General features: G+C 36.9%; 2 protein-coding genes across 2 annotated transcripts; one reads left to right on the top strand and one right to left on the bottom strand.

Moving 5' to 3' along the window:
• The first annotated feature begins 326 nt into the window (after positions 1–326).
• On the top strand, positions 327–4,656 carry tbpl1 (TBP-like 1). Its single transcript, XM_026199952.1, has 7 exons — positions 327–560; positions 1,197–1,399; positions 2,469–2,551; positions 2,691–2,754; positions 2,834–2,937; positions 3,396–3,490; positions 4,032–4,656. Exons 2-7 carry the CDS (start codon positions 1,265–1,267, stop codon positions 4,124–4,126), a joined length of 576 nt encoding a protein of 191 aa, XP_026055737.1. The 5' UTR covers positions 327–560; positions 1,197–1,264; the 3' UTR covers positions 4,127–4,656.
• A 661-nt stretch (positions 4,657–5,317) lies between these two features.
• slc2a12 (solute carrier family 2 member 12) lies at positions 5,318–12,349 on the bottom strand. Its single transcript, XM_026199913.1, has 6 exons — positions 12,184–12,349; positions 11,503–11,637; positions 9,104–10,495; positions 8,880–9,002; positions 7,474–7,606; positions 5,318–5,998 (listed from the first exon to the last, which is right to left on the bottom strand). Exons 2-6 carry the CDS (start codon positions 11,612–11,614, stop codon positions 5,905–5,907), a joined length of 1,854 nt encoding a protein of 617 aa, XP_026055698.1. The 5' UTR covers positions 11,615–11,637; positions 12,184–12,349; the 3' UTR covers positions 5,318–5,904.
• Between the last annotated feature and the right edge of the window lie 200 nt (positions 12,350–12,549).

The following is a 12,549-nucleotide window of genomic DNA, read 5'->3' as shown; positions in this document are numbered from 1 at the left end:
TTTTGTAATTTTTTTAAGGATTCATAGTTATTTTCTTTCTATTTTAGTCTATCTTCTAATTCAATGCATTGGAATTTACGTGACATTTTTTGCAGAAATGTTGCTATTTTAACAAATAGCAGGTAAAGTTATGGGACATATTTGGCCCATGAGAGGCGTATTTTAACAATCTGATTATTAAATTCAATATCAGGATCAAGTTGGCACTAGTAAAGATAGCCAAAAGATGGCACTAGTAGTCTGTCAGTTATGAAGGTAAATGTTTATACTACATAGGTCAAATGTGTGGCTGGTTTTCTCCCATCCGTGTGAGGGCGCTGTGGCGTGTTTGAACGGACAGTTTCTCATCTCGCGCAGGAACTGAGGCATCCTTGACAACAGTCGCCGGTTGTCTGTTGTTTGTGTGTTGACGCTTTTGTTTAATTTTGGTTTCTCGACGACCGTTAATTTTATTCATATATATTTTTAAACATTTAAACATTCGTTTTAAGATAATTTCGCCACGTTTTTTAATAATACGACTCTCTCGTACGCACCGTTTGACGCCCATATCAGCCAAGGTAGTTATTATGTCAGTCAAGTTTATTAAGTCGGTGTGTTTGCCATACATTTAGTTATTAACTAAACCTGTCTGTGTTGTTTAAACTAATGTATGGTCCCTTTTGCATGCATATTGATATTTATTTCTAACGGTGCATCTCTGTTATTTAGTGTTTGAGCTGAAAAAGCTAGCATGCAGGTTTAATGTTGTTGCCTCCTGCTGATGCCTGTGTTGCTTATATTTGTGATGAAATATAATATTTTACAATGAAATGTGAATTAATTTGTTAGGAGTTGCTGCGTTATTGTTTTGTCATTTGATCTGTTTAAAATGTGTGCCAGGGCTTTGTAGACAATGTTTGTAAATAATGGCTGCTCTGGTATTTCAAGTAACGTAACGTTAACCTGTGAGCTATTTCATTTTAGTACATAGAAGTGGTCACTTTTACAAATGCTTTTATTCAAAGTGACTAAGAGTGCATTTATTACAGGGATCGTTCCCAAATGAAAAGTTTGGGGTTAAGTGCCTTTGTTTGAAGCACAAGGGTCATAGTTAATGAATTATAACCTAGTTTTAACTAACATCAACAGTATGTAACGTAAAACCATGACCTGGAGTACCTGGATTTTTTTTTAAACTTTTTTGTTTTTTGCAGGTTTTGTTATGTGACGTGAAATGCATCTGTAAAAGGGTTGTCAAGCTTAAAACATCTACAGTGGCTCCATGGAACCCAGTAATGATGTGGCGCTTGATATCATCGTTAGCAATGTCGTATCTGTCTTCAGAACCAGGTGCCATCTAAACCTGCGTACCATTGGCCTAGAGGGGACTAATGTCATCTACAAACCTGAAATGGGAGTAAGTCTAGACAGTTAGACCTGTGGAGATGAGTTGTTATACTTAAGCACCTATATTCTGGATTTGCATATGTTAGTATGGAAAGATCTGAAATTGTATTATTATGACCTTAAACTAATTTTTTCATCACTCAAATCATGAATAGGTGTTCTCAAAACCTACTTACCAAAATGTGTCATGTGTAAATGCAATCTAAAACACTTTTGTGTGATTTTTCTGTAAATGCAATTTAAAGTTATTAACTTTCGAGCTAATTTTGGTTGATGATTGTTATTACAGTAGGTAACAGAGTTGAATTGTTAAGCCTGATGAATGTGGCTAACATGTGTGACCCTGGACCACAAAACAAGTCATAAGGGTCAGTTTATTGAAATAAAGATTTATACATCATCTAAAAGTTGAATAAATAAATAACCTTTTTATTGATGTATAGTTTGTTAGAATAGGACAATATTTGGCAAAGATACCGTTATTTGAAAATCTGGAATCTGATGGTGCAAAAAAATATATATATATATTGAGAAAATCAACTTTAAAGTTGTCCAGTGAAGTTTTTAGCAATGCATATTACTAATCAAATTTAAGTTTTAATATATTTATGGTATGAAATTTACTAAATATCGTCATGGAACACAATCTTTACTTAACATCCAAATGATCTTTGGCATAAAAGAAAAATTGATAATGTTGACCCATATCATGTATTTCTACAAGTATATCCATGCCACCAATGACTAGTTTTGTGGTCCAGGGTCACATATTTGAGAAACAAAAAGAGAAGATTTACAGGAGAAAGGGTCCAATTGATGTTTATTTTTTGAAGACTTGCAACTTTTCCTGCTATGTCAGTTGTGTTACTTAACATGTCTAGTGATTTTATTACAAAACATGCATTTTGTCCCTTACGGCTTAAAAATAATGTAATGGGACACCAACATGTGCACAATTCATGGAAAGTGCCATCATGTTTTCACCTTTTGCTGAAAATCATGAGTATCAGCAGTATTAATCAGTATATGGCCAATCATTAATGCATGTTGTTGCTTATGTTCTGCGGATGTTTCTCCAGAAAGTCCTGATGAAGCTGCGGAAGCCACGGATCACTGCCTCTATATGGTCATCAGGGAAAATTATTTGCACTGGAGCAACAAGGTCTTACTAAAATCTGCTTTTCAATTCTCAGAATACTAATAAGCCAAGAGTTGTTTGTGCTACTGAAATGATCAATTTCTTCTAAAAGCCTATCTTTTTTTCTCTCTGGTGGTTTTCATGAATGTTTATTTTTGTTTAGTGAGGAAGAAGCCAAACTAGGTGCTCGGCGGTTGGCCCGCTGCCTGCAGAAGATTGGATTCAAGGTGTCTAAATTGATTAAAAGCTACTGTAAACAGCTTTGTGGAACTTCTGAATGATGTTTTATTGTTCTCTCATCTGCAGGTGAGGTTCTCGGACTTTAAGGTTGTCAATGTGTTGGCGGTGTGCTCCTTGCCTTTTCAAATCCGTCTCATTGAGTTCACTAAGAATAACCGACCAATTGCCAGGTAAGAGATTATATTTGCTCTCATGGTGTTCTCAAAAACTCATTTCAAAATACCCATGCAATTTAATAGTACGTGCATTTGTGTTGTGGATGTCTAGTTTTAATGAAAGCAATTAAGAGACAGTGGAGTGGCTTTGCAAACAAACAATTTGTGATCATGCTTGTTTACATTTGGTATTAACATCCGTTTTGGGCCAATTTGACAACTGGTCAGAGCTAAATACAAGTTTAACAGTTAGTGATGGATGTAGCAATGAAATCCAATCACAAGTGGTCACAGGAGGCACATTTGAGATGCATGTTAATACCAGCTGTGAACAGAAATGTGACCACTTGTGATCGGGATAGCCAGACACCAGAGGAACCTTGAGGGTCTAAAAAGGGGTACAGTGCTCTCTAGTGGTGCAATACAGCTGGATTGCAGGTCTCATCAGTATATTTGTGTCTGTGTATTTTTAGCTATGAACCCGAGCTCCATCCTGCTGCGACATACAGAATTAAAAACCTCAGGAGTACAGTGCAGGTGTTTTCCACAGGCAATATCACTGTTACAGGTAAACCATGTATGAAATCTTCCAATAAAAAAAAAAAAAGTTATTTAAGTGCTTGCCTCCATAGAGCTCATACAGATTGAAACATTAGTAAGAATTCTGGATATGAACAAATATAATGTAGTAAGCTACAATGATGCTCTGGAATCTTTTTATTTGTTTAAAATGTTTTTATTCATCAGTGAAATTAATTCATATATGTCTTCGTGTTCTTATATGTGCAGAAAATATTAAATAATGTTGCATATTTTACTTAAATTTAGAATAGATAAAACATTTCAGCTAATTGTTTCTAGGTCTGATAAAAAAAAAACTATATATATATATAATTACTATTTTTGCATGGTTCGAGTTGGATCATAATTTTATATTTAAACGTAAACATATTTAAGAATATTTTCATGATTTCTGCATGAAATCATTTTCAATATAACCATGAATAATTAATGCAATCCACTGTTTAGCACATGCTTTTTGTGAAAAACGAAAAGCTGAACTAATGCTAGATCTTATAATATCAATGACTGTCTTTCCCTCTCTCTAGGACCAAATGTGCAGAGCGTGGCGTCTGCGGTGGAGCAGATTTATCCTCTGCTGTTTGAGTGTCAGAAAACAGTCATAAACCACACACACATGTAGGCACCAGTTTGAAATGAAAAGCACCTTATTATTGAATGTTTAAGGCTTGTAACTGTTGTACTGTATGTGTTTCCGAGGCAGCTTTTGCCATTTCACGTCCAAGCAGGTCTGGGTCGTGTGTTTTCAGAGTCATGCCTTTGAACTTTCAGACCCCACGTTGATTAATGACGACCTCTTAAAGCTCAGAAGAGGACCATTAGTGCATTGACGTTGTGTTGCTGACATTGTGTGGTATACACACTTGAATTAACTGTATTATATAATGCATGGACACCAAAGTAAAACCCTGGACAAAACATCTTGGAAATTTTAGCTAATTTGATTCTAGTAACATTTTTGGAGCTCTTTTATTAATACTATAAATCAGAAGCAAGAAGTTAAAGGGCAAACACTTCACATTTAAACAGCAGGTGATGTATATCTGGTGTAGACTGTGGACAAGAACACTCTTGACATAAACATATGTTTATGTAGTATATGAAAACTTTTGTATTTTATAATAAACTAAAATAAAATAATCCCTATATTAAGTCATTGCATCTGTGTCTGTACAGAAGGAATACCCCAGCATTACTCATATTTAGGCCCATATCATTTAAAGTACTGCATGTCCACTGCCTCACTTAATAGTTTTGTTTAATTTGACTATTCTTGTATCTTCATGTTTAAATTCATTTAACATTTAAATTTAATCTGCACAAACAAGTTTAGTCTATTCATATTTTAACTATAAGCAAATTAGTCACAATGGGCCATTTGAAATGCGGTTATAAGCAAAGTAATTAAAAAAAATCTGTATTTTTTCAGAGGACTGCGTTTTCAATGTGTGGGTTATATTGTGAAACTTTAACCATAAATGTATTTTTGACTCTCTTCTGTGGCGTGACATATCGCTGTAGCCCCCTCAGTGGAAATTAATGTTTTTGCCACAAGTAAACCTCTCATCTTTTCCTCTTTACTAAATATGGTGCGGGAAAATTACAATTACATGTTTATGAATACATTTACATAATTCACTGGATAACTGGGGGAAAAAAAATCTATAGAAAAGCATATTGCTACAATCTTAATTATATTTACATGCATTTTATTTTTGTTTTATAATTATCAAATGTATTTTTTATCTAATCGTGTAAAAAAAATTTAAAGTTAAAAAATGTGTTTTTAAATCAAAACGAATTAGTGATGGTGCAAGAGAAAGAAATTAGATTTTTTTTTTTTACTATAATCATAAATATTTTTGAATTAACAAAATTACAGTTTGTAATAATACATACCATGCTGATTTGCAGTTAACCTGATTACATGATGGCATCTCTTGCCAGAGAGACACCTTCACGCGTTGTCTATATTAGTGCTCTGCACACAAACAATGACATGTGGCTGGGACACAGAACTTGGCTTTGACTTGTTATGGCATGATTATGGTCATGATTGCACAATTTCCAAATTGTTTTTATAACAGTTATCTGTAAATTCTCCATATAAATCTCAATTAATACCAAAACTACTTAAAATGCATTTAAAAAAGAATACAAATAAATCAGATGGACATACAAACTCTTCTCAACTGACCCACCATGCCAATGAAAGGTTTATAAAGCTAAAATATAGCCACGACAACATCAGTCAGTTATATCTCTTCAATACTTTGAAAAGTGCAGTCACAGGTTTGTCTGTCCTGTAAGTTGCCAGATGGAAGAACAATCCAAGATGCCAAGAACAAACCATTGTTTGCAATACCCTTGTGCTCTTCCACTCTTCATCTAGGCAATAAGTCAAACAGTTGCGAGGGCTTTTTCCTCCTGTGGAGTCTGTGCTGGAGCCTCCTGTTTTCTTCTGTCACACAGCAGTCTACTGCTCAGGTTATTCCTGCACAACAATACACGTGTCTGATCACTGACGCATGGGGCAAGTGCAAAGTATTGTCAAATTGGGTGTATGAATGTTTTTGACCCTCACACCACTATTATAATTTTCAGCTGAACTGAGTGTGTAACTGTTGTAGAACAGGGGCCCATTTCAATAAGGAAGTCCAACCAACTCGGAGTTTAAACTTGAACTCTGAGTTGACTTACCGGATTCAGAACTGCTGAATTGTGTTAGTTCGGTTAACTATGAGTATGTTGACTCTGAGTTTATAGCGTGCACCATGACTATGAAAAGTCATGATCAGTGGAGCTCCAAAATTACGATTCACCATGGCAACAGCACCCGACAAAATGACATCTGTGTACTTCCAAGTCAATGCGTAACTTTCATTCTTACTGTTTCTAATTTAATAACGAATATAATATCAGGGTTGAAAACTGTAAATTATTGAACTAATATTCATTTTAATGGTATTCCATAGCAAAGGAAAAAAGAAACAAGAATATGGCAGCAGCAAAAAAATTAAGTATAAAAACATAATTCAATCAATGTAAAGCTTTAAGCATGAAACGTTCATGGATGTAGGATAAATGACTTTATAAACATTTGGCATTAAATATCATTCAGTGTCTATTTCAATGCGCAATCATTCATTTTCAGATGGTGCGATGGTGGGGATATGTTTATCATCAATGCATCTAACCATACTAGAAATCCTGAAGGAAATTCTGATTATTGGGTTACTCCCAGAAGGCACCTTAATAAAGGTAAAGGTCCTTTATTAAATTAGCCTAATTCAATCCAATTTCTACACCACTGACCTACAGTCCTGTGAAACTCGGATTGATGCCCAGGAAAAAAAAATTACGGTTTATGTAAAATTCACTAAAAAGGAAAATCCCCCAGGAAACAAGACTAAATATCTTAGACCATTTTTCATCTATAGAAAATGCATCTTAACTTAAGATTTTTTTGTTATTTGTGCTTGAAACAAGAATAAAAATCAATTTTGCATTGTGAATGAATGTATAAGCTATTTTAAACATCACTTACACTTTAAAAACGGGGAGATCACAGAAAGAAACTCTGGGTTTCCTTTAGAAAACCTGCTCCTAACCAGGTTAAGGTTACCCAGAGTTTCCCTCATTTCAGGGTTAACATTCTCAGATTGCACTTAACCTCCTTTCTGAAATGGACCCCAGGTTACTGAAGAAACATTGTTTGTCATCCCAAGTCTCTATGATATTCAGTATTTTATATGCTTAAGTCTTTCCTAATTGTAAATTTGAAGGACTTTATTAGCCATATATTTTTAAGATTTAATAAATACATTAAACCTAGTGCTGTCAAATGATTAATCGCAATTAATAGCATCCAAAATAAAAGTTTTTGTTTACATAATATATGTGTGTACCATGGTTCCGTGGCAAAGACTATGCATATATGTGTGTGTGTGTGTGTGTGTGTGCACTCACTTCATGGCAAGCTCCTTAGAGATCTGTTCCAGCGATCTGCCTTTCGTCTCTGGCACAAATACAATCACAAACACCACCAACACGAAGCTCATAGCAGCATAGGAGAAGATCACCGAGGGCAGGCCGATCCTCTCTACAACCACAACACATTTCAGTAAATGACCTCTGAAAAACACTCCTTTCTGCTACAAAACCTATTTTTTGTTTATGGTTGAGTGCAAAACTCTGTAAGTCTGTGTTTTCATTCCATCTCTGCTGGAACATCCCCACAGGTGCCACATGGATGTTTGGCAGACTGCCTTTAAACACAATCCTAACTCCATCCACACTTTGCGATCAGTTTCTGAGAATAAAACACTGCTTAAATTGTGTTTGGATACTGATATTGCTATCTACTTGTTTCAGTGTTATGTTATGTGTTTGCTGTTAGGTTAATGCCGTATATACTTGAGTTTTAAATTGCTTGAATGATATGGAAATGACTTGCAATACTTCCTTTGTTTACTTTAAGATAGGATGAATACGCAGCTGTGAAAGTTAGGTTCCTGGGTTTGATGCTTTGTAATCAACCACAGAGGATAACAAGAGTGAGCTGCTAGTCATCTGATATGTAATGTAAATGTATATGATAATATATATGCCAAATAATAACACTGTATTAAGCCTATCTTTTTTTCTATCCATTACTGTGTCATGTTAATTTATTTCAAATGTATCTGTAGCGACATTTTCACAACAAATATTACAAATATTTGATAAACAATTGTTAACCCTCTTGCTGGCCACTTGAGATCCCTGGACCTTTTTGAAAACCTTTGATTTATATCATTTTAGGCTAGCTAGAGCAAAGCTTGTAGACTATGGGAAAAACATGCTGTGTTTAATTATAATAATAATAATTAATCCACTGTTTTGCGGAGTAGAAATTGAATCAACTTATCCTTTTTACCTTGTTAGTTAATGATCTATGGTACAATTAACTGTGCTCTTGCATAACTCCTGAAGGGACATTATGGTGTCTGGCTTTTGCTTGCTTTAATGATATTCATGTCTGTAGTACAAACAGTAAGAGACAGATTTTGTATTTAGACTTAGGAATTTACCACTAACCTTAAGTTGGAGAAAACATAAAATTGATTGTAATATTTTCCTCCTAACAGTGTCAGACCAAGCACCCAGAGTACAAAAGTGTCAAATCAGCAATTGCTTACCCCATGAGAACACACAAATTACCTACTTATCTAAATAGAGACAGCCTCAATCTTCTTGGTTTTATTGGATGACCTTCAGAACCCAGATACTGATAAATACACTGACAGCATCATGCAATACTACTGGGTCACCATGATCTACTGATCTCATTGCTGTATATAACCCTTCGCTCTGTGTTTGTGTGTGTGTGTTACCTGTCAGAGTAAGGAAGGTCATCGATATGAGCAAATTTGTGGCCCAGTTGAAGGCAGAGATGACGGACACAGCCTTTCCACGGATGCCAGTCGGGAAGATCGCACTCAAAACCACATGAACCACTGCAGAATGATTATTAGACAAAGGCATACATAAATTTAGTTTAAAAAAAGTTTCTTTAACAGGACATTTTTGCTTTATATGACCAGTGTCTGAATCTTACTTGGTCCCAAGCTGATGGAAAATCCAGCTACATACACCAGCAGGCTGACCAGAGAGATCCATTTCAGAGATGGTGACACTTCATTAACATGAAGAGATTGAAGTGCAACTGTGGAACTGTCTTTCTTGGAACCCTCAGCCAGTTCCATTAATGCTGTCCTATGATCAGGAGTGTCGTTTAAAACCCAGAGGTCCTTAGTGTCATTAATGCTAGTGAGGAAAGCATTTGTTTTATGCTTGTTTTGGAGTTCATGGTAAGAAGACTGGTACAAACCCAGTGGAGTGTTTGTCTGGAAATCAGTCTCTTCTCCCGTCCCAAAAACGGTGAGGTTTGCTTTATTAACGGGGCCTCTGCATAGGCTAGAAACATGTGTGTGACTTTGCATAGTCACAGCCCCCAGTGTTGCTGTTGACAATGTCATAACAACGGCACCAACACATAGTAAGGCCTTAGGCCCCACTTTGTCCACTAGAAAGACTGCAGGAATGGTCCCGCCCACTTTAACCACACCAAACCCTGTGGATGCAAGAGTCGCTGCCTCATTCCCATGGAAGCCCACGCTGCTGAGAACAGTCGACGCATACGCTAAAATGTTGGGCTGTCCTGTAGCCTGCTGCAAGAAAACTAGCGCAGCGCCAACAAGCAGTCTCTGAAGCATATTGTCACTAGAACGGAAGAGGTCCAGGAAACCGTGCTGGCGCTCCGCCCCCAATGCCATGCGTATCGCCTGAAGTTCGTCCTCCACTGGGTCTACTCCTTTGATTCCAGCACGAAGACGGACGAGAGTTGCGTGAGCCTCTTTCTCGCGCTGCTGGGCCAGCAAAAAGCGTGGACTCTGCGGCAAAAGCGGCATGATGCCAGCTTGCAGCAAAGCAGGGAACAGCACGCCACCAAACGTAAACCTCCATCCATCAGAGACCCCTGCGAATGCCCAGCTCAGTCCAAAACCCAACAGCATCCCTAAAACTACCATCAACTCATACACACACACGCACCTCCCGCGCCAGGCGGCCGGTGCCACTTCTGCCGCATAAAGACACGACGCTGTGCCTGACAGCGCAACCGCCATCCCAACAAGCATCCGCCCGACTACTAGCACCCAAAATGACACCACACACACGCTCAGAAGTGTGCCTAACACACACAGCAGCGCTGTGAGGATGATGGAGAACCGCCGTCCATAACGGTCCAGGATGGTGCCACCACCCAGGGAGAGGAGGAAGGCTCCAAACAGAAGAGAGCCAACAACTTGCTCTTGCTGCGGGCAGGAGAGAGTCAAAACGTCCCTGAGTTGAAGCAATGCACCTGATATCAGACTCATCTCATAACCCATCATCAACCCACTCAGGCAGGCCACAGATACAGAACACAACACCAGTGCTGCACCATTGCCTACAGAGACAGAGAGAGAGGAGAGTACAATGACATTTTATATTCAATTTAAAAATACATTTTTGATTTATAGATACATAAATAATATAAAATGCAATATTATATCATTACAGGATATTACATAAAACATGCCATGCATGCACCATACTGAAGTATGTAAATACATTAAAATGATTCTCAAACTACTACGGTACTGTACAACCAAAATAACTAATGAATATAGAATGTTACAGTATGTAAAAAAAAAAAAATTGCTTGATTGTGTCAACAGCAATTATTGCGCACACAACCTCACATGGCTTTGGTTTCAAGGTTTGTTCCATGCTGTCCTACACTGTAAAATAAATCTTTAAAAATAAGGCACTACATTGTGTATGATTAATGGAAATGTCCTCTGCAAATTACCAGTACATTTCCCTTATTAATTTTTTTTTTTTTTTTTTTACAGAGTACAAACAATTTCACATTGAGCACTGGCAAGTGTTTGAATTGCTGTATTGCAAACCTTATAATAATCCCAGATAAATGATAAAACAGTCTGCACATGCATCATCTTTAATTAACTCCAGTATACCTTACTATATATGACGGCGTAATTACAGCATCACAGCTGTCACAAGAAATTTACCACATTAAAACCAGGGTTTACTTAAGTAATGATTGGTATTACATAACTGTTACACAACTATGATCAGGTGAACATGTTTTAGATTACATTTCTAACCAAGTTGTGAAACACACACCCACGATATATTATATTTTTGAATTATAATAATCAGAAAAAGTGTGAGTCATTATCATTACTAGTACATTTGAATTATTTGCATTTAAACTTTATAACAGAGAGAGCTTTCTAAATGTAATCCATTACCACACATGATACTGTATAAATAACAGGAAAATGTATACTATATATCAAAGATCAGTTTTAGTCAAGTTTAACTGGGTGCACAGATTTTGACATAAAAAAAATATAAATACTGGAAGTTTTTGAAAGGAGTAGATACCTGATTTTGCAGATGGGCTTTTCTCTTGATATTTGTGTGTGTCCTGACTCTGTACACATGTTTTGCTCTGAGAATCAGAAGTCATTCTTATGGACTCTTCAGGTGCGTCCATGTTCTTCAAGGGTTGTTGTACAACTAGAGTAGGTGGACATTAAACAACGATTATTTAAGAATAGGTTCATAATAACCTATCAGGTGATCATGCATTTCACCAGCAATAATATCAGCAACGAAAAGATCAGAAATATGAAACACATTTGTAAACAAGGAACCTTCAGGGCTCTGCTAGACCTCGACCATGACACCTCCACAACACTGAAGCAATGGGATTATACCAATAAAAAAAACATTGTCTGCTTCTTAATAAGCTCATCGTTCAAACATATTTATAATAAGCATTCAAGTAACCACTAAACACCTAAAAAACGCAAACAGTTACTCCAATTCATGTAAGCTCATACTTACTAACAAAGCTACCAATGGGTACACCACAACATGCATGAAAACAACTTTATTTGCTGCTCTTAACACATAAGTATAACAACATGTCCCAATCAGGAATGCACAGCCACTGACCATCTTGGATTTCTCAGTGCCACTGCTGTAGTCGCGGATCTGAGAACCGTTTTTAACTATTTAGACCATTCAAACAAAACCTCCGCGTTTTGGTGGCAACGTTACCTTCTTAACGTCAACAACGGAGAAGGCTGTCTATGAAATCATCGCAGCTCTTCGACTCTCTCCTCCCGGTGGCAGTAACTTATCTGTCCTTGTGTCGACACACGCACGTTCCTTGTTTTGGAAGGCACTGTGACATAAACTCCGCCTACACTGACCAATGCTAAACAGCGAGACTGAAAGTGTCAAGTAAGCAGAAGGGGTTGAAGAACTAAGCGGAACTAAGCAACTGTTGAGCTGTGTTCATAAATTAATATGCATCATTACACCAGGGAATTCATCGTCTTTCATGTTTGGCCTGAAGGAAATAATATGGTGACCAAAAGAAAAACTTTCAGTTTAGTGAAGAAGACCGCGGAACATGAACAT

This window comes from Carassius auratus, chromosome 23 (genome assembly GCF_003368295.1).
Source record: "Carassius auratus strain Wakin chromosome 23, ASM336829v1, whole genome shotgun sequence".
In the NCBI taxonomy this organism is placed as follows: domain Eukaryota; kingdom Metazoa; phylum Chordata; class Actinopteri; order Cypriniformes; family Cyprinidae; genus Carassius; species Carassius auratus.
Note: the sequence above shows the minus strand (reverse complement) of the source record. Positions and strands in the feature narration are given on the sequence as shown.

Bases quoted from the DNA above. Each gene is read 5' to 3' on its own strand.
- tbpl1 (XM_026199952.1), top strand. From the start codon at position 1,265: ATGGAACCCAGTAATGATGTGGCGCTTGATATCATCGTTAGCAATGTC. The intron at 2,552-2,690 runs GTCTTACTAAAA...ATTTTTGTTTAG, and splicing joins ATTTGCACTGGAGCAACAAG to TGAGGAAGAAGCCAAACTAG. The intron at 2,755-2,833 runs GTGTCTAAATTG...TCTCATCTGCAG, and splicing joins TGCAGAAGATTGGATTCAAG to GTGAGGTTCTCGGACTTTAA.
- slc2a12 (XM_026199913.1), bottom strand. From the start codon at position 11,614: ATGGACGCACCTGAAGAGTCCATAAGAATGACTTCTGATTCTCAGAGC. The intron at 10,496-11,502 runs GTATCTACTCCT...CTGTCTCTGTAG, and splicing joins AAGCCCATCTGCAAAATCAG to GCAATGGTGCAGCACTGGTG. The intron at 9,003-9,103 runs GTAAGATTCAGA...ATCATTCTGCAG, and splicing joins TTCCATCAGCTTGGGACCAA to TGGTTCATGTGGTTTTGAGT.